The 25,842-nt window shown below is 40.3% G+C and overlaps 1 protein-coding gene and 1 long non-coding RNA gene across 3 annotated transcripts in view; one reads left to right on the top strand and one right to left on the bottom strand.

The window, feature by feature from the left end:
- Nucleotides 1-25,842, bottom strand: part of CMSS1 (cms1 ribosomal small subunit homolog) — a 458,560-nt gene that overhangs the window by 16,551 nt on the left and 416,167 nt on the right. For both annotated transcript variants that reach the window (XM_010368828.2, XM_010368829.2), the window contains 3 exons: nucleotides 15,194-15,282; nucleotides 2,118-2,189; nucleotides 187-316 (listed from right to left, as the gene is read on the bottom strand). In XM_010368828.2, coding sequence (XP_010367130.1) covers nucleotides 187-316; nucleotides 2,118-2,189; nucleotides 15,194-15,282 — 291 coding nt within the window. The remainder of the gene's footprint in view (nucleotides 1-186; nucleotides 317-2,117; nucleotides 2,190-15,193; nucleotides 15,283-25,842) is intronic.
- The window catches only part of LOC115900285, a 148,202-nt gene that overhangs the window by 99,820 nt on the left and 22,540 nt on the right, over nucleotides 1-25,842 (top strand). Inside the window, exon 2 of the long non-coding RNA XR_004059941.1 lies at nucleotides 10,352-10,506. This is a non-coding gene — a long non-coding RNA (uncharacterized LOC115900285). The remainder of the gene's footprint in view (nucleotides 1-10,351; nucleotides 10,507-25,842) is intronic.

The following is a 25,842-nucleotide window of genomic DNA, read 5'->3' as shown; positions in this document are numbered from 1 at the left end:
CCAGGCTGGTTTCAAACACCCGGGCTCAAGCGATCCTCTAGCCTCGGCCTCCCAAAGTGCTGGGATTACAGGCATGAGCCACCACACCCGCCGGAAAATATGTTAATTGACTGCCTGAGACAACTAACCATAATAGACAGTTATGTTTTGCTCCTTGTCATTAGGAAAATTGAAGCTTGGCTATACCTGGCAGGTTCAGTTCTTCTAATTCAATCACCGAGCGTCTGCTGCTATAATAATCCTTCATCAGCTTCTGTAGGTCTTCAGGTAACCCTGGTTTTGGTTCTGATTTTGCAAGAACATCAGTAATTTTCTTCTAAGATATGAGAAGGAAGAAAAATGGGAGGACGTACTTTAAAATGGCATTTGGTTGGAATAGGTTAATTCCTCTGGCATTTAAACTGCACATAGCTTTTGGTGTTAGCCAAGTGTGAATGTGGGTTTTAATAAATATATTTGAGAAAATTCACTAAATATTTCTTGGATATAACTATTGCTTTGAAAAATGAAAAAAATGATCTAGAAAGCTTCTTGCAACTCTTGGTCTATGACTTCCAGGAGAACTACATTTTTGCAGGCGTCTCCATACTAGGGTATTATTTTCTGTTAAAAGTAAAGAAATTTCATTGCTATGGAAAGCTCTCTTTTAGCCCTAGATGATTTATATTCCTGTAGGATTAGAATTTTGAGAATTTCTTGCCCAACCTGCTTTGTGAGGTGCTGAGTCTTAGTTTGGATTTCTGGCATTAGTATAAAACCTACAGTAGGAATCTGAGCATAGGAGCCTACTGAGGAGGGGACTTAACACCCTAGATTCTCAGGTCTTGGATAGCTGACAGTATTAAAGTGGCCCTATGGAAAGTAGAAAAAAAAATTACAGGAAATACTTTCCAACATCGATTTTGATTTGGATTCATCTGTATAGCATGTATTGAATGCCTGCAGTGTAGTAGAAACCCACAATCATTCATTTATTTCCATCATAAGCTTCCCTTCTCACTTTCTTCTAATGTTCCATCAAAGATCCAGAAGGAGTATTCCCCACCCCTGATCCCAACTTTTTCCCTCCTTCTACAATATCCTCGTTTCTATACACTTGCCAAGAATGGTCAAGGCTCTGTCAAAGGAATTAACTTTTAAAAATACGTCATCAGTGGGCACATTTTAGCATGACCTCAGTCAAGGCTCAACTATCTAGAGTTTTGACCTCGAGCCACCACAAACTTAACACTCCTGAAGGCCATTAGTGTACAAATTATCAAAGAGAAGTTAAAGTCACTTCTTTAAGGACTTGCCAAACCTCAGCCAATTTGGCATCTCCCATCTTGCTATTTGACCATTTGTAAGAAAAGAAAACATATGCACACACACTCTTAGTTTTCTAAAAGCTTGCTGTTAAGTAATTGGTTTGAGTCCATCTTCTTTCCTCTAATCCCAATCGTATTTCCTCGGCTGACTGCAGCAGTAGACCCCTCTTGGCAGGGAGAGAATTACACCGCTGTTTTCACAACTGTGGGAGAAGGTCATAGCTAACCATACTTTCTCCAAGGCTGAGCCATCAAAAAGTTTGTATAGGAGAAAGAGTCTTTCCTATGCTCACTGGCAAATATCAAAATGCAAGAGGAGGGGAGTTTTTTGACTTAATTTATGGTTCCAAATTAGTCAGAAGTGCCTCATACTACCTTCATCTGCTTATTATTTTCTTTTTAGTCATACTTTAAGGTATAAGGTCTTAAAATCTGGAATGAGTAGAAAAAGGAGGTTGGTATATTTTTTTTCATGGACAGAGCCAGAAGGGCTGGGGGAGGATAGCTCTGGACTCCTTCTACAATTAGAAACCTATGTCTGACATCTGACCACACTGAAAACATAGGGTGGGTAACAAAGATATATGGCACTCCACAAGACCAAAATAGGAGTCAGAAGAATTTATTCTTAGCTCCAACAGAAACACTTATGAGTAGTGACCTTCGGAAAGTCACCAAACCTCAAGGAATCTTACAATGTCTGCATCTCTTTGGTGGGGATTACAATAGCTGCCTCATGAAAGTATGACATATAAAAATGTGATGGAAACCATGTGGGGCCATACAAATTTAATAAATTATTAATATTACCTTTCTCCTCTTCCTGGTCTTGGTGGTATTCTCTTTTCTTTCCTTTGGTTGTATCAAAAAACATTCTTTAGGCTATTAAGAAATACAAATGAGAACATTTTAATTTTTTCATGATAAAATGTCAATTAGTGGTATGAACCCCAAAGTACTTTCTGCCATGCATGTCGTCTTCAGAGTATCTTGGTAATACTCCACAGAAAGAGAGATGCTGGAAGATCTACTGTAGGTTACTATGCAGCGGTTGGGCTGAGAGAATTTGAGAAAGTCAGAAAGTACAGATGACTTAAGACTGGAAAATCTTTGAACAAAGATATGCGTGTGAGTGAGTATCTGTGTGCTTGGTGTAGAAGTGCAGGGTATTGGAGATTGAAGACAGTGACTGAGTTTGTATAATACAGCAGAAATCGGTGTGATTAAAATTAAGATGTGGTAAGACAGTCTTTGACTAGAGTGACTAGGGTTTTCCATGAACGAGCTGTGTGTGAGCCTACATTTCCAAGTCACTGGTTTATTGTTTTGTATTATTCATTCCTTTCCTCTTTTCAATAAGCATAGAAAATCCAAAGTAGGATATATTAACTTACGTTTTTATAAACCAGCTGCATCAAATGCCTTTACTATAATGACTACAAAATGAATGTCTTTGCTACTAGTCTGATAACAGTCTCAGCACCACAGTATCTAGAGTAATCTGTTCTGCCTGTTGCCTTGACCCCCGAGTACCCTATACAGTTTAGTGCTATTTTTACCCTGAGGGTTTTTTCTAATGTAGAAAAACAGGAAATTTGGACTAAGACCTTGATTTATAAAATAGAATGCCCCAGATTCCATATTTATTAATCATAAGCAGGAGTATAAAATGTTTCCTGTGCTGGATCTTTTATGCAACACTGTCAAACAAGTTGCCAAGTAAGATATAAAATGTAAGTGAAAACTTATTCTGAATTTTCCTTGATTAACTTTCCATTCCAACCAGAGAATATGCAGTTTAAACTGATAAGCTACTAACTAAAGCGATCCTGTCTCCACTGGCTCAGTGAAAATGATTACAGATGAATCTTTCTATGAAAGCTTGCAGACAGCCTGCAGACTGAGAATGTCTATGGCCTGAAGTCAGAGAGAAAGATATAATACTACATAATTTCTTCAAGACATGTGGCCAAAGACCAGCAGTTTCAAGATTCTCTTTTAGTTATTACAGAAATAGATTTTAAAAGTTCAGGATTAAAGTGACATGGGAAATCTTGAAATTTTAGTTTCCTTTCAGATAAAACAAAAAAACCTGCGAAGAGCAATTGCATCATAGCTAAAGAAAAGAGAGATATGGCTTCTTTTATTTAGAAAGTTAAACTGTCTTGTGGATGTTGATACATGCCAATTTGATGCTGGTACATGCTAATTAGAAACTGTGCCAAGGCCACTAATATGTCACAGAAGCTGCCAGATGGCCATAAGAGTACAATTACAAACCAGGCCAGTGCTCAGCTCATGTTCCTAAGGCAAAGGCCGGGATATGATTAGCAGATCCCTTAAACTATACTGTATTATCTCCACCAGTATGAAAGTTTTTGGGAAGCATATTTAGAAATCTGTTTCATCTTCTTATTTAGCGTATGGAGGTGTTCTCGAGGAACCCACTTTAGTGTACTGGTTGTATTTGTGCTAGGTTTACAAAACCAATGAACTAAAACATGACATAAATCTAGAAATAAGCTCAATTGTAAGAATATGGACTCTTTAATTCTGGGAGAAAAAACAAAAATGTAATTCTGAATCATGCAAAGGAAAAAGAAACATGCTCAATGAACTGCTTTAGCCATATATTGCTTCAGGTAAATGACAGGTTCAAATTCTTACATCATCCTAAAGGAAATGCAAAATAATCTTTGGTTTTGGAGACTAGTTACTTTAGCTGGCTGTGGTAGGGTGCCAGTGAAGAGGCCAATTTTATGGGGTCAATTTCCGTAGAGGTAAGATGACTTTATAGAGAAATTCAAATCCACAGTATTGAAAATGCTTACATTTAGTTAACTGCCTTATGAATGCTACTGCTTACCCTCAGGGAGACTGGGTAGGAAGATATGGAAGAATCCAGCCAAGCCACTAAGCATTTCTGGAAATCAATTCCAAAACTGTGTGACTTTCACAGTTGATAGCAATGTCATTTCTTTATATGAAATGTAGCAATTTTAAATACATAGTCTGAAGAATCACACTCCCCTAAAAAACTGTGGCTTTTAAGGGAAGCAACTAGAGCATATTTTCAATTCCTTAAAGTATCAAAAATTACTTTACGAATGATTCTCCTGGTTAAACATGGCAAATGAACCTCACAATGCCAGTAAACTGAAAATAAAGGGCATTGAAAAGGACCTGTTGAGCAGGATCTATATAAAACCCAAGACACCAGGAGAAAGACCAACAGTAATGGAGAGATTTCAACAACTTTTTGGAAAATGGAAAGTGGCTGGAGCTGGAGAAAAGTGACTTGGCACAGAGAGAAAGCTAGCATCTGGGTTTCAGAAGGGGTAGAAGCTAACAATAAGTGAGTCTTTGACTCACTGAACTCTGAGAAGGTCCAGTATTTGGAGGCACAAAGTATTACAGAGAGTGAAGGGTTAAAAAGAAAGAGATTGGCTGAAAGTTTATATTTAGAATGATTAGCTAACCCCGTCCCCTACTAGGTGATATCTCCTACCCTGGTAGCCAAGCAACTATTCCATTACTGCTTCCTTTCACCTTGCGTGTCCTGCCAGCCAACTGGAGATCTATTCTCTTAAGAGATCAAGAGGATCAAGGCTGGGCCAGGGGAGAAAGGGCAGAGGCAGAGGCTTGTCTAGCCTGTTCCATGCCCCTATTTCATGCTTATATATTGCAGGCAGGAGACTACTGAATGCCTCTTTGGAAAAATGTAATGGCCTAAAAGAAATACCATCAGAGAGTGACATTTGGGAGTTCCATAGCAAAAAATCCAGCTTGTTATCCTATCACCCTACCATGAATACACTAACCGACAAACCCTACTCATCAATGTTTCAGTGTATCTGTCTTCAATAAGAATGGATAGCTAAGATTCATCAGTCATCTAAGGAAAGTCTCCAACACAAGAGCAAATAAATAACAAAAAGAAAAATGAACTTAGAGAAAAGTGGGATGGTACCTCAAAATAATGATAATTAATATCCTCAGAGAGATAAGGGAAGATTTTGCAACAATGAAACAAGAACAAGATGCTGTAAAAATGGGAAAAACAGTTAAGTATTAAATAAGAAAGGTGGGATAAAAATATATGAGGAAGGCATGAAGATAAAGTAGAGGCAATCTCCCAGAAAGAGATGAAAAATGAAAAGAAAAAAGTGGTGAGAAAATCAGAGAACCACCCCAAGAGATTCAATTTTCCAATAAATGGTATTATAGAAAAAGAGGTGACATAAAACAGTAGGGGGCTTGGCATGGTGTCTCATGCCTGTAAACCTAGTGCTTTGTGGGGCCAAGGTGGGAGGACTGCTTGAGGCCAGGAGTTTGAGACCAGCCCTGGTTACATAGTGAGACCGTCTCACCAAAAAACAAACAAACAAACAAAAAGGCCGGGCATGGTGGCTTCCGCCTGTAATCCCAGCACTTTGGGAGGCTGCGGAGAGCGGATCACGAGGTCAGGAGTACAAGACCAGCCTGACCAACATGGTGAAACCCCGTCTCTACTAAAAATACAAAAATTAGCTTGGCATGGTGGTGCACGCCTGCAATCCCACCTACTTAGGGGGCTGAGGCAGGAGAATCGCTTGAACCCGGGAAGCAGAGGTTGCAGTGAGCCGAGATCGCGTCACTGCACTCCAGCCTGGGTGACAGAGTGGGACTCTGCCTCACACACAAAAAAAATTCGCTTGTGTGGTGGTGCATACCTGTACTCCTAGCTACGTGTAAGACTGAGGCAGGAGGACCTCTTGAGCCCAGGAATTCAATGTTGCAGTGAGCTATGATTGCACCACTGCACTCCAGCATGAGTGACTAAGTAAGACCCTTGTCTCTAAAAAGGAGTCATCAAGGAAATAACACATGACAAAATAAAATAAAAAAAAAAAAAAGAAATAATATGTGACAAACTTGTGCTGCCTGAAGGAAACTTTATTGAACATGAAACTCCAAATGGAAAGCCCATTAGGTATAGGGTACAATGAATATGAAAAATACCCATTCCAAGGAGCATCACTATAAAATTTCAGAAAATTATGGGCAGAGAAGATTCTAAAATTTTCCCCTCCAAAATATAACATACAAAATACAAAGGATCAGAAAAAAGAATAGTGCCAAGATCTCTAAAAAGCAATAATGGATATTAGAACTTAATGTAATGATGCTTTCAAAATTATGAAGAAAGTTTATTTGCAAATTAAACTTTTATACCCAAAGTATCAATCAAGTGTAAGAGTAGAATAAAGACATATTCAGATATATGAAGTCTCAAAAAATTTACATCCTACCTGCAGATACTTAAGGCTGTATTTCAGAATACAAAGGGTGAAACCAAACAAAAGGAAGCTATGGGATTTAGCCAAAAAGGAGTCCAGCCCAGGAGGGCGCTGAAGGGGCATCCTAGGATGACAGTTAAGAGGTCTCAATTGTTCAGTGGGCCTGGAGAATAACCAGTTTGGAGTGAAACAGAAATATGGAGTTTTGCAGGAAAACAAAACAAAACAAAATGACTAACCTATTTGAACATATGGAAAATATTACTCATGGGCATGTGGAAGAGATGTTGGAACATATGGAAACAATTAACAATAGGAACAGAGAAAGCCATGCAAATAAATAGATGAAGCAACTATTAATGCCATGAAAATAAAGAGTTGTATAAGAAAGGAGGGATGTATAGCTTCTTTCTCTCAGCATTGAACAATATTTCCATCATCATAATGGTGTATTAGTGACATTTGTTTTGACCAAAATGTGGTATCTCGTTGGCAGGGGAGGCAGTAGTTGGTGAGGGAATAGGAAGTATAACAGATGGGAGAACTATGTCCTCATATGCTAAGTCAGGATGTCAGTAGATTACATCAGACATTGCTAAGTCAAGAAATATCAGTGTAAACTATAAGGCAGAAAAGTAAGGAAAAAAGCTAGAGAAGCTGAATTTTTCTCTTAGTAAATAAGTAATATTGTTTGATTTTTAAATTTTTTAAATTTTTAATTTTTGAGACTGCCTAGGCTGGAGTACAGTGGCATGATCTCAGCTCACTGCAACCTCCGCCTCCCGGGTTCAAGTGATTCTCCTGCCTCAACCTCCTGAGTAGCTGGGATTACAGGAGTGTGCCTCCATGCCTAGCTAATTTTTGTATTTTTTGGAGAGACAGGGTTTCACCACATTGGCCAGGCTTGTCTTGAATTCCTGACCTCAAGTGATCTGCCCGCCTCAGCCTCCCAAAGTGCTGGGATTAGAGGCATGAGCCACCATGCCCAGCTGGTATTTTTAAAAAAGATATGTATGATTATTAGGTTGGTAAGAATAAAAAAATTTAAATTGCCATTTTATAACAAAACAAGCATGTTCATTATTAAGATAAAAACAACTTAGAAGTGGCTTTTAGTTTCTTTTGGACATGGTAAAAGTTATTCAATACACACTCACCAAAATGTCGAAAATTAAAAGGCCAATAACTCCAAATGTTGACAAGGATACACAGCAACCAAAACTCTCACACACTGATGGTGGGGGTGCAAAATGGTACAATCATTTAGGAAAAAGATCTGGCAGTTTTTTTTATGAAACTGAAGATGACTCAGCAAGTGTCATGTATTTACTAAAGAGAAATAAAAATTTATGTTCTGCCCTGATGTGAACACTATACAGACATCACTATGTACCCCAGAAATACGCAGAATTATTACGTGTCAATTAAAAATGTAAAATACAATAAAAAGCTTAAAAACCATTCCCCAAGAAACTTGTATGTGAATATTCGTGGTGGATTTATTCATAATAGTCCCAAACAAGAAATAGCCCTAGGCTCGGGGGGCTCACGCCTGTAATCCCAGCACTTTGGGAGGCCCAGGTGGACGGATCACCTGAGGTCAGGAGTTCAAGACCAGCCTCGCCAACATGGTGAAATCCCATCTCTACAAAATACAAAAATTGGCCGGGCCTGATGGCGGATGCCTGTAATCCCAGCTAGTCGGGTGGCTGAGGTGGGAGAATCGCTCAAATTCAGGAGGCAGAGGCTGCAGTGAGCCGAGAATCGCATCACTGCACTCCAGCCTGGGCGACATAGCAAGACTCCATCTTTGAAAAAAAAAGAAATAGCCTCAGGTGTCCATCAATAGAAGAATGGATAAACAAAATGGTACATTTGTATAAGTGAATACTACTCAGTGTTCTCAACTGAACTGTGTTGCCTAGAAAGTCGTATGTTAAAACCCTAACCTCCAATGTGACTATATTTGGATACAGGGCCTTTAAAGAGGCAACTGAGTTTAAATGAGGTGTCATAAGGGTAGAGCCTCAATTCAATGTGACTGGTGTCTTGATAAGAAGAAGAGACAGCAGGGATATGCATAGACAGAGAACAGACCATGTGAAGACACCGTGAAACAGCAGGGATATGCATAGACAGAGAAAAGACCATGTGAAGACACAGTGAGAAGGCCATCTGCAAGTGAAGGGAGAGGCCTCAGGAGAAACCACACCTGTAGACATCTTGATCATGGACTTCCAGCTTTCAGAACTGTTGTTTCAGCCACCCAGTCTGTGGTATTTTGTTATGGCAGCCCTAGCAGACTTAATGTGCTCAGCAATAAAAAGGAATGAAATACTATACACTGACATGGAGGAATCTAAATAATACTGTGCCGAATGAAAGAAGCCTTAAACAAAAGAGCATGTAACTGTATGATTCCATTTCTAAGACATTTTAGAACAGGCAAAATTAATTTTTTAGAAAAAAAATCGGAACAGTTGTTGACTCTGGGGCAAGGAATTTAGCATAGTGATTGACCCAGGTGGCATGAAAGGATTCTGGGGGTTATGATCCTGTTTTCTTTTAATCCAGATTGGGCTTTGGGTTACACAGTTGTATTTATTTGTCAAAATTCATTGAATGGTATATTTGACATTTGTACATTTATTGTATATTAACTTTACCTCAAAAGAAAATACATAAACTTTAAGACAAATATTAAACATTAGTCATTGATAGGCATGCTGAAGTATCTGGGGTGAGTGTACTGATTTTGCAAACTACTCTGAAATGTGTCAAAAGTAAAGTGATTGATGAAGAATGTACTTGAACAACACTTTATGAAATTCTGGACTTTGAAGACATGAAAGGTGAGGGCTTGAAGAAAGAAGAATCTTACTGGAAACGGAAGGAAAGGGACTCTGTTATGCAGTGGTAGAAAGTTTAGCAATACAGTTCTCTGAAATTATATGGAAAATGTGTCTACTGGCATGGGGAATCTAGCTAAGGAGATTTTCAAATAGTGTTGAAGGGGACACCTGATTTCTTCTTGGCTCTTACAGTAAAATGAAGAAGGAGTTAAATTGAGAGGACTATTAAAGATGAAATCAAGGGTAAGACTTAAAACCATTTGTTAAGACCTCAGAAGAAACAAAGATGGTGCCTCAGAATACTATTCAGTCACACAGGAGCACTTTAAAGAAATTAGGGGTGTGCTCACAGATTTTCTCAAACAAGATGCCTCTAGGAAGCTTAAGGGATATTGGCTCATATTCTCTCAGCAAGGGCCCAAGGTAGAGAAGAGATTAGGGGTGTGACTTCTGCCTAATGGAGTGAACCCCCAGAAGCATCACAGGTGACACCCACAGTTTTTAAAGGAGGTATATATGTAGAAATACCACTAGTTTGGGCTGAGAGAGTCAGAGAACAATGAGAGCAGAGGCCTTTGGATATGGAGAATTCTGTCAAGAAGCAGGCTGCATTAGATTCTCAGTTGCCAACACATGCTGCTTTTCATAGAAAAAGAAGAAGAAGAAGAAGGATAATTGGAGGACAAAACAAAGCCCAAAGGACAGAGCCAAGAACCACGGAGAATTGCTCTGAGGCCTCGACACTTAATAAATAAACTGATATTTGCTTGGATGGCCTTCAGAATGCTGTGTACCAATGACTCCATGTGCCTCCTATTTGCCGCCTTTTGAATAGAAATGTCAATAAAGGTTATCCTACACTTGTCCCACCACTGTGTGTTGAGCATGTGGGAGAGGTAACTTGTCTCTTTAGTTTCACAGGTTGAGAAGAAGAAATGTACTCTAAGCGCTGTACTTAAGGAATTAAAACTGAGGAGCCCCAACTGCACCTGGACCTGATTTAGATGACAAGATTTTGGATATTGAGCTCACACTGCAATGGGATGAGACTTTGCAATCCTTGGAGGGGTGAGTATATTCTGCACGTTGAAGGGATATAAGTCATTGAGGGGTCAGAGGAAGAGTGTGGTAGCCAGATTCCAGGATAGGTCCTCAAGATCTCGATCTCCTGGTAATCTCTTTGTAATCTCTTCCCCATGAATGTGGCCTGGATTTACTAACTTGCTTAATATGGCAGAAGTGACGAGGTGTTAACTCTGAGAATAAACTATAAAAAGATTGTGGTTTCTGTCTTGGGTGCTTTTGCTGGTTCCCTCTTGGATCACTCGGCCTGGGGAAAGGCAACTGCAGTGCTATGAGGCAACCCTGTGGAGAGGCTCAAATAGTGAGAGATTGAGATGTGCCAATAACTACACAAGCGAGCTGCAAGGTAAACTCTCCCCAGCTGAGCCTCCAGCCCCAGCCCACAACTTGGCTGGTACCTGATAAGAGATGCTAAATGTTTTTGTTTTATTTTAAGCTGCTAAGTTTTGGGCAATTTGTCAATGAAACAATAGATTCATACAAAGAACAGAACTGAGAAAACATAATGAAAAGGAAAAAGGTGAATCAGAGAATGAATAGGACATAGTCCTGTTTTCTTTCAACAATAGATAAGCATAATCTTGGAGATAAAGAGTGGAAGAAATATGAAATGACCAATGCTCAAATAAAGCAGTAGCAAGAGAATACAAGAGTAGAGAAAGGAAAGTAAGAAGGGAAAGGGAGAAACACTCCTGCTGAAGATTCCTTTATGATTAAAGGAGATAAACAGAAGGACAGCAGAAGAAAAAAGAAGTCCACTGCGGTCTCTGAGCAGGAGAAGATGGGTCATGGAACCACTGAAATGCTACTGACATCATGGAAGCATCAAGGAAAAGTCACAAAATCCTTTGTAAGGGTTTATGTTCTGGGAACCATAATTACAAAGTCACTAGGGCTGGCTCTGAAATGACTGATGTTGAAGAGGGAAGAGGGTGATGCAATCTCTAGGAGGAGGGAACTCATCATTTATTTTGGAAGTGATTACTAGGGAAAAAAGAACTGTTGGCAAATCTTTATACTCACATTATTAAGCAGGCCAAGGATGATTATTTAGATGTGAAATGGTTGCTAGAGATGAGGTAGTTGCATGGATTTAAAAACTTTAAAGTTATAAATCTGCTGCCTAAAATACGAACACACTAGAGGCAATAATGTATTCAGTGACACAAATGTGAGGCCCAGCTACGGCAAAGGAGGGAACATCATCTATCTTGACAGATGCTCTTGCCTGGTGATATTAAAGCCTAAATGTGTATTACAGCTGACAGCATCATGCCAAGTGGTTCCTGTACAAGCATAAAGAAAAACTGAAAGAACGGCACAGCCTTAAACAAATCTGAAACAAATCTAAAATTTAAATATAGCATAAAATTTTAAAAAAATTGATCCAGAAAAAATGCAGTTATATTTAGAAAACAGACATCTGGCCATATCTGTCAAATAAGAGCCCCAAACTGTGTTAGGTACTATAGTGGACACAAAAGAAACCCTGGCCCCAAGGGACTTATGAACCAGCTGGAGACTCAAGTTCTATGAGTGTAAACAATTACAGAAGGGCTCCTGAAAGGACAGACAGTATGCCTGACAAGTCAGTCATCCTTGGGGTGGTGGGATCAGTTCCAGAGGGAGAAGAGCAGTGGCAGAGAGAGGACGAAGGAGGCCACGGGGAGCTGGGTGACTGTGTGGGCAGCCAGGGATGGAGAGGACAGACTCCAGTCCTGAATGTCAAGGTGGAGGAGCCTTTCAAGAAGGGAATTGTTTTGGGAAATCAGGGATGTGGCTGGAGGAGGGATAGGGCATCACAAGGCCCCAAAAGACCTCTGCAGGCAGCTGTGTCAGGGAGCTGACGGCTCACAAGCTGGACAAAGGGCTGAGATGGGAAGAGTCATGAGAAAACTGGGAAAACCGGTATGGTCATTCATTCCTTCATTCACAAATAATGAGTGCCAATTAAGGGCAAGGTTCCGTGCCAGGTACTGTGGAGATGCACAGATAAAATCTGTCCTTGAGGTGAGCCTCCTGGGGATAAGCAGGGACCAAGATGGGCAACACTCATGTGAGGCAGAGGGGCACACACAGATTCTCATGTCAATTCAGAGAAAAAGGGTATTTCTCTGGCCAGGGAAATTAGGATAGGGTTGGAGAAAGGGGTTAGGGCATTTTGCTTACCGAGCACTTGGACTCTTCAAAGCAATTTGGTGGTGAAAGAAATTAAAGCAAGAGAAAGGTGATTAAAATGGGCAGTAACAGCTTAAGGTTTTGTAATTATTTTTTTGCTTGGCAGAAAATAGCAATGGCATGTGACCAACAAAACACATTAGAACATAGTTAATCCGATTTTCCTCAGCTGAAAGAGAAAGGACAGGTAAAAAGGGAACTGAAAGCAACAGTATCCTTGTAGCCTGGCTCATAGCCAACCAGATGGGCGATGACCCCCAGAACCTGTCTCTCTGAGCCTCTCAGCCTTGTAAAGTGGGTATCACCTACCTCCTAGGGATGCTGTCAGGATTATATGGTACAGTGTGCTTTATACAGTGACAGTATTAACTGCTCAATAAAAGGTCTTTTTTGTTTTACCAATGGGTCCAGAAAGAGTAAGGAACAAACAAGAAGAAAATCAAGGGGAAACCAAGAAAAAATGAAAGCCAATGGAGTATAAAGAAGAATACGTGCAAATAAGTCCTGTAGGTAGACATTGATTAGAGGCAAAAGTCAAAGAGGGCATGACTATGGTATGATTAGTGGGATAAGCTACGGAAAAACTAAACCCCACCTTGAGGAAATAAATTGAAAAGCTAAGAATGTGTTACCCTGTAGGTTTCCAGAAGAATGATTAAAATTAAAACCAGTATAGGGCCTTTGAGCAAAATATTTAATGGTTGGAGAAAAAAACCAAGATGATTATATATTAAACATGTATACCTTTCTGCATATCCCTTCCCAGGAAGAAAAAATAATGGACAAAATAAAAAAGATTATAATATAATTATTAACTATAGCTATAATAATTAACACTTCAGTGATTCTCTTTGATAACCACTGTTTGAAGTGCTTATCAAGTACCAACTCATTTAATCATCATTACAACTCTGTGAGGCAGACATAATTATTACCATTTACCAAGAAGGTGACTGAGTCACAGAGAAATTTAACTTGCTCACTTGGGTGGGCAAGTTAAGCAACACTACACTAAATTGCTTCTTACAGTTACCCTGAGCTGGGTCACAAACTTTGGGTAGAATAACACTCTGGCGTAATGAGTTTAAAGCACCTACAGTAAGAATAAGAACCCAAATTGTTGCAACGAAAAATACAGTAACTTTGGATTGGTAGTAGACACTCCCTTAAAAATTCACACATAAGCCATGCACTGTGGCTCATCATCCCAGCACTTTAGGAGGCCAAGGGAAGGAGGATCACTTGAGCCCAGAAGTTCGAGACCAGCCTGGGTAACATAGTGAGACCTCATCTCCACAAAAAAATAAAGAAATTAGCCAGTGTGGTCCCAGCTGCTCAGGAGACTGAGGTGGGAGGATCACTTGAGTTTGGGAGGTTGAGCCTACAGTAAGCCATGATTGTGCCACTGTCCCCTAGCCTGGACAACAGAGCAAGACCCTATCTCAAAAACAAACAAACAAAGAAAACCCCCCAAAACCCAAATCACACAGATTTATTAGGTTGGTGCAAAAGTAATTTTTTAAAATTAAAAGTAATGGCAAAAACCACAATTACTTTTGAACCAAACTAAATACCAATCAGGTTTGATGGAAACCCAAGGAGAAAAAGCTACAAATGGATGTGAGTAGCATTTCTAAAATCAGTAGGAAGATTTAAAAGGCAATAAGAGGTCACAGATTTAGGAAAAAAAGATTATCCAAATGGCCAATTCTGATAATGCAAAGACCACAGATCCCCTGTTAAGAATGCATATGACAGACCATAATGCTGGGTAGAAATAAGGTCCCAGGAGCCTGCTGGCAGCATGGCCTGGTGCTGTAATCATGCACTCGAGTGTGTGATAATCTTCTCTATCTATGCTATTTGTCTTCTTTTAGGAATTGTACCCAAAAGCATAAGGCTGAATTTTTGGCAAAAATGTGATGTAAGAATCTAAGATACCATTATTGTGAAATACATTTATATAGTTAAAAAACATTAGGAACCAGGAGCAGTGGCTCACACTTGTAATCCCAGCACTTTGGGAGGCCAAGGCAAGGAGATTGCTTGAGCTCAGGAGTTTGAGACCAGCCTGGGCAACACAGAGAAGCCTCATCTCTACAAAACATAAAAAATGTAGCTGGGTGTGGTGGCTCATGCCTGTGGTGTCCCAGCTACTCGGGAGGCTGAGGTGGGAGGATTGCTTGAGCCCAGAAGGTCAAGGTTGCACTGAGCCATGATTGTGCCACTGTACTACAGCCCGGGTGATAAAGCAAGATCCTGTCTCAAAAAAAAAAAAAAAAAGGAAGATAAAGAATTAGAGCAAAAACCAGACCTTGCTGGTTTACAATGAAGGAAGCATGGCCCCTGGCCTTTTCAAACGGAAAAAAAGTAAAAGGCTCTCTTAAATCCCACCAACAACCGATATTAGGACACGGGGAGTTCAACAACAGAGAGGAGGAAAAGGCTGATTTCAGAATTTAACAGCGGTGGCTCTCCCACAGTGACCCCTCACCTGTCTGGTTTCTTCTGAGGGTACAGGAACTGGAACTGTCTCCTGCTGCATCACTTCTGTCTCTCCTCCTCCTTCACCATCTGATGCTTCTAGAAAACATAAAGTTTGAAAATCAGAAAAGTCTCTCTCTCTCATTGCTAGTGCAATCTTGGTACCACCTTTCTAGAAGGTTCTATCTCTTCACTTTTTAATTCTGCCTCAAAGAAGCTGCACTTAAGGAAATGATCCAAAGTGAAACAGATATTTAAGCACCAAGATGGCAATCTCATTTATAAAACTGGAAAATTAAAGATTACTTAGATGTGTCACCTTAGGAGGGAATGTTTTATTATAGAATACTCATACAAGAGGACGTTTTGCAGCCTTTAAAAAATGGTATTTATTAAGAGTTTACAATGACAAAAGGCTGTCTTATGATGATAATAAGAAGTGGTCAGGGCGAGAATTATTGAGTGGCTACTACATGTTCAACACTATGCTTCATAGACATTATTTTATTTAATTCTTACAGTATAACTACTGATTACAGATATGAAATCCCGTTATTCTTAGATAAAAAGACTGCTGTTTAGAGAGGTAAAACCATTTGCCCAGGGTCACACACCTGGGAACTAAAGTCTATTTGAGTCCGAAGCTATCCCCAGCAAGTGATGCCTGCACCCAGAACCAACCAGGCCTTGACATTAGATGCTGGCCCCAGGGGGAAATGTTAAGATTGTGACAAAGGGATTACGGGTCATGAGAAATTCCTAGTTTGAATTTTTTAACCTTTCCACAATAGAAAAAATAAATTCTTACCCTAAGAATCAGGAAAAATAAAAGTTTTAACAGTTTTCCTATTTATAAAGCTCTCCTGAAGAAACATGGTGACCAGAAGGTTCTTATTTCTCCTAATATGACACTGCCTTTCAGGTTTTAGTGCTTGCTTCCTTTAAACAAATTTTTGATCTATCAAAGACTTTACTCATTCCCTTGAGTTTCTCTCTATATCTCAAAGTGAGCCTCAAATGTGAATTTGTGAACATGTTCTGTCAGAGTTCATATTTAGGTCCAACTTAACCAGTTTGGTAGGCTCGAGATTTTAAGTGTTTGCATACTGTGATGGCAAATCTTGTATGTCAACTTGACTGGGCCATGGGGTGCCCTAATATTTGGTCATACATTCTGGGTGTTGCTGTGAGGGTGTTTTTAGAGAGATTAACATTTAAATGGATAGACTGAATAGAGCAGATTAATTTCCATAGTGTGAGTGGGCCTCATCCAAGTGGTTGAAATAAAAGCACTGACCCATCCTTGAATAAGGGAGAATTATTCCTGCCTTTCGACTTGAACTGAAACACTAGCTCTTCCTGGGTCTCAGGCCTATCATGTTTAGACTAAAACTATATCATCTTCTCTAGTTCTAAGGCCTTCGGACTAGAACTAAGCTATCAGCTCTCCTGGATCTCCAGTTTGCCAACTCGCCATGAAGATCTTAGGGCTGGGCTGGTTAGCCTCCATAATCATGTGAGCCAATTCCTTAGACTAAATCTCTTTCTTTATATAATCCTGTTGGTTCTGTTTCTCTGGAGAACCCTGACTAATATGTGTATGTTTTTTTTTTTGAGACGGAGTCTCTCTCTGTTGCCCAGGCTGGAATGCAATGGTACAATCTCAGCTCACTGCAACCTCCACCTCCCAGGTTCAAGCAATTCTCCTGCCTCAGCCTCCCGAGTAGGTGGGATCACAAGCACCCACCACCATGCCTGCCTAATTTTTGTATTTTTAGTAGAGATGGGGATTTCCCATGTTGGCCAGGCTGGTTGTGAACTCCTGACCTCAGGTGATCCGCCTGCCTCGGCCTCCCAAGGTGCTGGGATTACAGGCGTGAGCCACTGCACCCAGCCTAATATGTATACTTTTAAGTGTGCAGCATGAGGAAAAAAGCCTACCTAATGGGGTACTGAAAAATAGCAGGCAGATTAACAGGACCTTTGAAAATGAACAATTAAATTGTCATTAAAAGTATTTATAGGATCTTTGCTTCTAGGAAGATAGCTGTAGTAGTTACACTGTTCCCTATCCCTCTGGCGAAGTACAATGAAAAATCCTAGACATTACGTATTTTAAAAAATAGAAAGACTCTGAAAGGTTGAGAGAAGATAGCAGACCAGCTAGGGATTTTAGGGACCAAGAATAATTCCATGGCAAACTCCCTGGGTTATCTTTTTGCCCCACTATCCCAGACTAGGAGCTGAAGAAGGCAGCTACCTGGAAATGCCAATGGAAGCAGACCAAAAAAGCCCCAACAAAAGTCTGCTCTCTCTACCAAAATGACCAAGAAAGAGGAAGCCTAGCAAGACTAAAACCTTTCAGACAATAACCACTTGACTGCAGCCAACACCACAGAAAAAACTGCGACCTCATCCTTACCACCAAAGACAGAATGGGGAGCCTAGACTTCCACCCTTGACAGAGTGTAATGAGGCATCCCATGATGGACCCCTCAAGGCTCCATCTCCTACCAGGGTGATGTCAGAGACATACGGGGAGCTGGGATTTTTATCCCCAGAGGGTGGTAATGAGCCCTCATCCATCCCCCACTGCCACCACCACCACCACCACTGCAGTATCAGTGGTGACCACATGAGGAGCCTGGACTTCCATCCCCTCCTGGCTATAATGAATTATATCTTTCCTCTCCCACTGGGATGCTGTCAGAGGAGGCTTAGTGGAGAGTTAGGACTTTCTACATCACTCAGCAGTAATGAGGCCAAATCCACACTAATAGTTCCAGTAACCATTAAAAAGGCTATATAGAGAGATGTACTCAAAAACACCAAGATAAATCAAAGTGGGATTCTACAATATGTTCAAGTAATCCATAGGAAGATAGGGGACCAACCCCTGCTCCTCCCCTGCACAGAGCTGCAAAAATTAGTGAACAAAGAAAAAAAACACATACACAGATTTAAACCCCCAACATATCAATGAATATATTAAATGTAAATAGCCCAAACATACCAATTTAAAGACAGAGATTGACAGAATGAATTTAAAAATATGGCCGAACTATATGCTGTTATAAGAAACTGACTTTAAATATAATGATACAGGCAAATTGAAAGCAAAGGGATGAAAAAAGACATAATATGAAAATATTGGTCAATGGAAAGCAGGAGTGGCTATATTAATTTCAGGGAAAGCAGACTTCAGAGCAAAGACAATTACCAGAGAATGAGAAAGACATTACATAATGATAAAGGGTAATCTGTCAAGAAGACATAGCAATCCTAAATGTGTATGCACCAAACAGCAGGCTCTACATGCTTTGTAGAACTACAAAGCATGTGAAGCAAAAACTGGTAGAAATAAAATGAGAAATAGATAAATCCACAATTGACTTGTAAACTTTAACAGTCGTCTCTTAAAAATTGAGAGAATGACTAGATAGAAAATCGGCAAAGATACAGAACTGAGTGGCACTATCAAGCAATAGGATATAATCAACATTTGTAGAACAATCCAATCAACAACGGCAGAGTACATACTCTTTTCAAGTGTCACAGAAGGTATACCAAGGCAGACTATATTCTAGGTCATAAAATGTCAACAAATTTAAAAAGAATTGAAATTGATAAACAGCATGTAAAAAAGCTTTCGGCAACATTATGGCTAATAATGAAGGGCCAAAGCTTTGCTCCTGATTGGGAACAAGGCAAAGATGTCAGGTCTTCCCAGTCTTATTTGACACAGTGCTAGAACTTTTAACCAGTAAAATATCATAAGAAAAGGAAATAAAAGGCATATACATTAAAAAGGAAGATAGCAAATTGCCTCCATTTGCAGACAACATGATTGTGTACATAAAAAGTCCCAAGAAATCTAAAGGCTACCCCTAGTTATGTGAAAATTCTTATACTGGCTTCTATCAATGGGGGGTCCTTTCTCTCAATATTCTCCAGCCCATCTTCATCTGGGATCCTTACGGGAAACTATGTTTCTCCTTCTTTCTCTTGCCTCTGTACTTCTTTCTACACTGTTGGTAGCCTGTACCTTGTAAATAGGCACATAATTTTACCTTGTCTTACAATGTGTACTGGTGTTGCATAAATGTTAGGTTTTCTTTCCATCTGAACTGTAAACTCTCTGAGGGTACATATGAGTACCCAAAGTACTTGACCCAGTGTTGACTAAAAGTAAAAAGGACTCCCCATACCTATTGCTTTATGTACATTTTTATTATAAAGTAACATATATTCTCTATGTAAAGCATTTAATTCAAATTTCCTTATATCCTCATATCATAAAAATCCTCTGAGGTAAAAAGAATGACCTACAAATAAATAATTGCCAGGATCAGCCCCATAAATGTTTAAAAATCAATGAATGATCTTAAAAAATATAAACTCTGTATTCCTCCATTCCTCAGAATCTGCTAGCTGAAGAACACAGTCTATATCTAAGCAATCTAGTTGAAAATAAATACAGTAGTCCCTTGGTATCTGAGGGGACTGGTTCCAGGACCTGTTTCACTTACCAAAATCCACAGATGCTCAAGTTCCTGATATAAAATGATGTAGTGGGGGGTGGAGCAAGATGGCCAAATAGGAACAGCTCCACTCTCCAACTCCCAGCGCGAACGACACAGAAGACCGGTGATTTCTGCATTTTCAACTGAGGTACTGGGGTCATCTCACTAGGGAGTGCCGGACAATCGGTGCTGGTCAGCTGCTGCAGCCCGACCAGCGAGAGCTGAAGCAGGGCGAGGCATCGCCTCACCTGGGAAGCGCAAGGGGGAAGGGAATCCCTTTTCCTAGCCAGGGGAACTGAGACACACAACACCTGGAAAATCGGGTAACTCCCACCCCAATATTGCGCTTTAAGCAAACGGGCACACCAGGAGAATATATCCCACACCTGGCTGGGAGGGTCCCACGCCCACAGAGCCTCCCTCATTGCTAACAAAGCAGTCTGCGATCTAACCGCAAGGCAGCAGCGAGGCTGCGGGAGGGGCGCCCGCCATTGCTGAGGCTTAAGTAGGTAAACAAAGACGCTGGGAAGCTCGAACTGGGTGGAGCTCACAGCAGCTCAAGGAAACCTGCCTGTCTCTGTAGACTCCACCTCTGGGGACAGGGCACAGCTAAAAAAAAAACAACAACAAAAAGGCAGCAGAACCTCTGCAGACGCAAACGACTCTGTCTGACAGCTTTGAAGAGAGCAGTGGATCTCCCAACACGGAGGTTGAGATCTGAGAAGGGACAGACTGCCTGCTCAAGTGGGTCCCTGACCCCTGAGTAGCCTAACTGGGAGACATCCCCCACTAGGGGCAGTCTGACACCCCACACCTCACAGGGTGGAGTACACCCCTGAGAGGAAGCTTCCAAAGTAAGAATCAGACAGGTACACTCGCTGTTCAGCAATATTCTATCTTCTGCAACCTCTGCTGCTGATACCCAGGCAAACAGGGTCTGGAGTGGACCTCAAGCAATCTCCAACAGACCTACAGCTGAGGGTTCTGACTGTCAGAAGGAAAACTATCAAACAGGAAGGACACCTATACCAAAACCCCATCAGTACGTCACCATCATCAAAGACCAGAGACAGATAAAACCACAAAGATGGGGAAAAAGCAGGGCAGAAAAGCTGGAAATTCAAAAAATAAGAGCGCATCTCCCCCTGCAAAGTACCGCAGCCCATCGCCAGCAACGGATCAAAGCTGGTCAGAGAATGACTTTGACGAGATGAGAGAAGAAGGCTTCAGTCCATCAAACTTCTCAGAGCTAAAGGAGCAGTTACGTACCCAGCGCAAAGAAACTAAAAATCTTGAAAAAAGAGTGGAAGAATTGACAGCTAGACTAATTAATGCAGAGAAGGTCATAAACGAAATGACAGAGATGAAAACCATGACACGAGAAATACGTGACAAATGCACAAGCTTCAGTAACCGACTCGATCAACTGGAAGAAAGAGTATCAGCGATTGAGGATCAAATGAATGAAATGAAGCGAGAAGAGAAACCAAAAGAAAAAAGAAGAAAAAGAAATGAACAAAGCCTGCAAGAAGTATGGGATTATGTAAAAAGACCAAATCTACGTCTGATTGGGGTGCCTGAAAGTGAGGGGGAAAATGGAACCAAGTTGGAAAACACTCTTCAGGATATCATCCAGGAGAACTTCCCCAACCTAGTAGGGCAGGCCAACATTCAAATTCAGGAAATACAGAGAACGCCACAAAGATACTCCTCGAGAAGAGCAACTCCAAGACACATAATTGCCAGATTCACCAAAGTTGAAATGAAGGAAAAAATCTTAAGGGCAGCCAGAGAGAAAGGTCGGGTTACCCACAAAGGGAAGCCCATCAGACTAACAGCAGATCTCTTGGCAGAAACTCTACAAGCCAGAAGAGAGTGGGGGCCAATATTCAACGTTCTTAAAGAAAAGAATTTTCAACCCAGAATTTCATATCCGCCAAACTAAGTTTCATAAGTGAAGGAGAAATAAAATCCTTTACAGATAAGCAAATGCTTAGAGATTTTGTCACCACCAGGCCCGCCTTACAAGAGACCCTGAAGGAAGCCCTAAACATGGAAAGGAACATCCGGTACCAGCCACTGCAAAAACATGCCAAAATGTAAAGACCATCGAGGCTAGGAAGAAACTGCATCAACTAACGAGCAAAAAAACCAGTTAATATCATAATGGCAGGATCAAGTTCACACATAACAATATTAACCTTAAATGTTAATGGACTGAATGCTCCAATTAAAAGACACAGACCGGCAAACTGGATAAAGAGTCAAGACCCATCAGTCTGCTGTATTCAGGAGACCCATCTCACATGCAGAGACATACATAGGCTCAAAATAAAGGGATGCAGGAAGATCTACCAAGCAAATGGAGAACAAAAAAAAGCAGGGGTTGCAATCCTAGTCTCTGATAAAATCTGACTTTAAACCATCAAAGATCAAAAGAGACAAAGAAGGCCATTACATATTGGTAAAGGGATCAATTCAACAGGAAGAGCTAACTATCCTAAATATATATGCACCCAATACAGGAGCACCCAGATTCATAAAGGAAGTCCTTAGAGACTTACAAAGAGACTTAGACTCCAATACAATAATAATGGGAGACTTCAACACTCCACTGTCAACATTAGACAGATCAGCGAGACAGAAAGTTAACAAGGATATCCAGGAATTGAACTCATCTCTGCACCAAGCGGACCTAATAGACATCTATAGAACTCTCCACCCCAAATCAACAGAATATACATTCTTCTCAGCACCACATCGCACTTATTCCAAAATTGACCACATAATTGGAAGTAAAGCACTCCTCAGCAAATGTAAAAGAACAGAAATTATAACAAACTGTCTCTCAGACCACAGTGCAATCAAACTAGAACTCAGGAATAAGAAACTCAATCAAAACCGCTCAACTACATGGAAACCGAACAACCTGCTCCTGAATGACTACTGGGTACATAACGAAATGAAAGCAGAAATAAAGATGTTCTTTGAAACCAATGAGACAAAGATACAACATACCAGAATCTCTGGGACACATTTAAAGCAGTGTGTAGAGGGAAATTTATAGCACTAAATGCCCACAAGAGAAAGCAGGAAAGATCTAAAATTGACACTCTAACATCACAATTAAAAGAACTAGAGAGGCAAGAGCAAACACATTCAAAAGCTAGCAGAAGGCAAGAAATAACTAAGATCAGAGCAGAACTGAAGGAGATAGAGACACAAAAAACCCTCCAAAAAATCAATGAATCCAGGAGTTGGTTTTTTGAAAAGATCAACAAAATTGACAGACCGCTAGCAAGACTAATAAAGAAGAAAAGAGAGAGGAATCAAATAGACGCAATAAAAAATGATAAAAGGGATATCACCACCGACCCCACAGAAATACAAACTACCATCAGAGAATACTATAAACACCGCTACGCAAATAAACTAGAAAATCTAGAAGAAATGGATAATTTCCTGGACACTTACACTCTCCCAAGACTAAACCAGGAAGAAGTTGAATCCCTGAATGGAACAATAGCAGGCTCTGAAATTGAGGCAATAATTAATAGCCTACCCACCAAAAAAAGTCCAGGACCACATGGATTAACAACTGAATTCTACCAGAGGTACAAGGAGGAGCTGGTACCATTCCTTCTGAAACTATTCCAATCAATTGAAAAAGAGGGAATCCTCCCTAACTCATTTTATGATGCCAACACCATCCTGATACCAAAGCCTGGCAGAGACACAACAAAAAAAGAGAATTTTAGACCAATATCCCTGATGAACATCGATGCAAAAATCCTCAGTAAAATACTGGCAAACCAGATTCAGCAGCACATCAAAAAGCTTATCCAACATGATCAAGTGGGCTTCATCCCTGGGATGCAAGGCTGGTTCAACATTCTCAAATCAATAAACGTAATCCAGCATATAAACAGAACCAAAGACAAGAACCACATGATTATCTCAATCGATGCAGAAAAGGCTTTTGACAAAATTCAACAGCCCTTCATGCTAAAAACGCTCAATAAATTCGGTATTGATGGAACGCACCTCAAAATAATAAGAGCTATTTATGACAAACCCACAGCTAATATCATACTGAATGGGCAAAAACTGGAAAAATTCCCTTTGAAAACTGGCACAAGACAGGGATGCCCTCTCTCACCACTCCTATTCAACATAGTGTTGGAAGTTCTGGCTAGGGCAATCAGGCAAGAGAAAGAAATAAAGGGTATTCAGTTAGGAAAAGAAGAAGTCAAATTGTCCCTGTTTGCAGATGACATGATTGTATATTTAGAAAACCCCATTGTCTCAGCCCAAAATCTCCTTAAGCTGATGAGCAACTTCAGCAAAGTCTCAGGATACAAAATTAATGTGCAAAAATCACAAGCATTCTTATACACCAGTAACAGACAGAGAGCCAAATCATGAATGAACTTCCATTCACAATTGCTTCAAAGAGAATAAAATACCTGGGAATCCAACTTACAAGGGATGTAAAGGACCTCTTCAAGGAGAACTACAAACCACTGCTCAGTGAAATCAAAGAGGACACAAACAAATGGAAGAACATACCATGCTCATGGATAGGAAGAATCAATATCGTGAAAATGGCCATACTGCCCAAGGTTATTTATAGATTCAATGCCATCTCCATCAAGCTACCAATGACTTTCTTCATAGAATTGGAAAAAACTGCTTTAAAGTTCATATGGAACCAAAAAAGAGCCTGCATTGCCAAGGCAATCCTAAGTCAAAAAGACAAAGCTGGAGGCGTCACGCTACCTGACTTCAAACTATACTGCAAGGCTACAGTAACCAAAACAGCATGGTACTGGTACCAAAACAGAGGTATAGACCAATGGAACAGAACAGAGTCCTCAGAAATAATACCACACATCTACAGCCATCTGATCTTTGACAAACCTGAGAGAAACAAAGAAATGGGGAAAGGATTCCCTATTTAATAAATGGTGCTGGGAAAATTGGCTAGCCATAAGTAGAAAGCTGAAACTGGATCCTTTCCTTACTCCTTATACGAAGATTAATTCAAGGTGGATTAGAGACTTAAATGTTAGACCTAATACCATAAAAACCCTAGAAGAAAATCTAGGTAGTACCATTCAGGACATAGGCATGGGCAAGGACTTCATGTCTAAAACACCAAAAGCAATGGCAGCGAAAGCCAAAATTGACAAATGGGATCTCATTAAACTAAAGAGCTTCTGCACACCAAAAGAAACTACCACCAGAGTGAACAGGCAACCTACAGAATGGGAGAAAATTTTTGCAATCTACTCATCTGACAAAGGGCTAATATCCAGAATCTACAAAGAACTCAAACAAATATACAAGAAAAAAACAACCCCATCAAAAAGTGGGCAAAGGATATGAACAGATATTTCTCAAAAGAAGACATCCATACAGCCAACAGACACATGAAAAAATGCTCATCATCACTGGCCATCAGAGAAATGCAAATCAAAACCACAATGAGATACCATCTCACACCAGTTAGAACGGCAATCATTAAGAAGTCAGGAAACAACAGATGTTGGAGAGGATGTGGAGAAATAGGAACACTTTTACACTGTTGGTGGGATTGTAAACTAGTTCAACCATTATGGAAAACAGTATGGCAATTCCTCAAGGATCTAGAACTAGATGTACCATATGACCCAGCCATCTCACTACTGGGTATATACCCAAAGGATTATAAATTATTCTACTACAAAGACACATGCACACGTATGTTTATTGCGGCACTATTCACAATAGCAAAGACTTGGAATCAACCCAAATGTCCATCTGTGACAGACTGGATTAAGAAAATGTGGCACATATACACCATGGAATACTATGCAGCCATAAAAAAGGATGAGTTTGCGTCTTTTGTAGGGACATGGATGCAGCTGGAAACCATCATTCTTAGCAAACTATTACAAGAACAGAAAACCAAACACCGCATGTTCTCACTCATAGGTGGGAACTGAACAATGAGATCACTTGGACTCGGGAAGGGGAACATCACACACTGGGGCCTATCATGGGGAAGGGGGAGGGGGGAGGGATTGCATTGGGAGTTATACATGATATAAATGATGAATTGATGGGTGCTGACGAGTTGATGGGTGCAGCACAG

This window comes from Rhinopithecus roxellana, chromosome 1 (genome assembly GCF_007565055.1).
Source record: "Rhinopithecus roxellana isolate Shanxi Qingling chromosome 1, ASM756505v1, whole genome shotgun sequence".
In the NCBI taxonomy this organism is placed as follows: Eukaryota; Metazoa; Chordata; class Mammalia; order Primates; family Cercopithecidae; genus Rhinopithecus; species Rhinopithecus roxellana.
The sequence above is the reverse complement of the archived record's forward strand: the minus strand, read 5'-3'. Positions and strand labels throughout refer to the sequence as shown.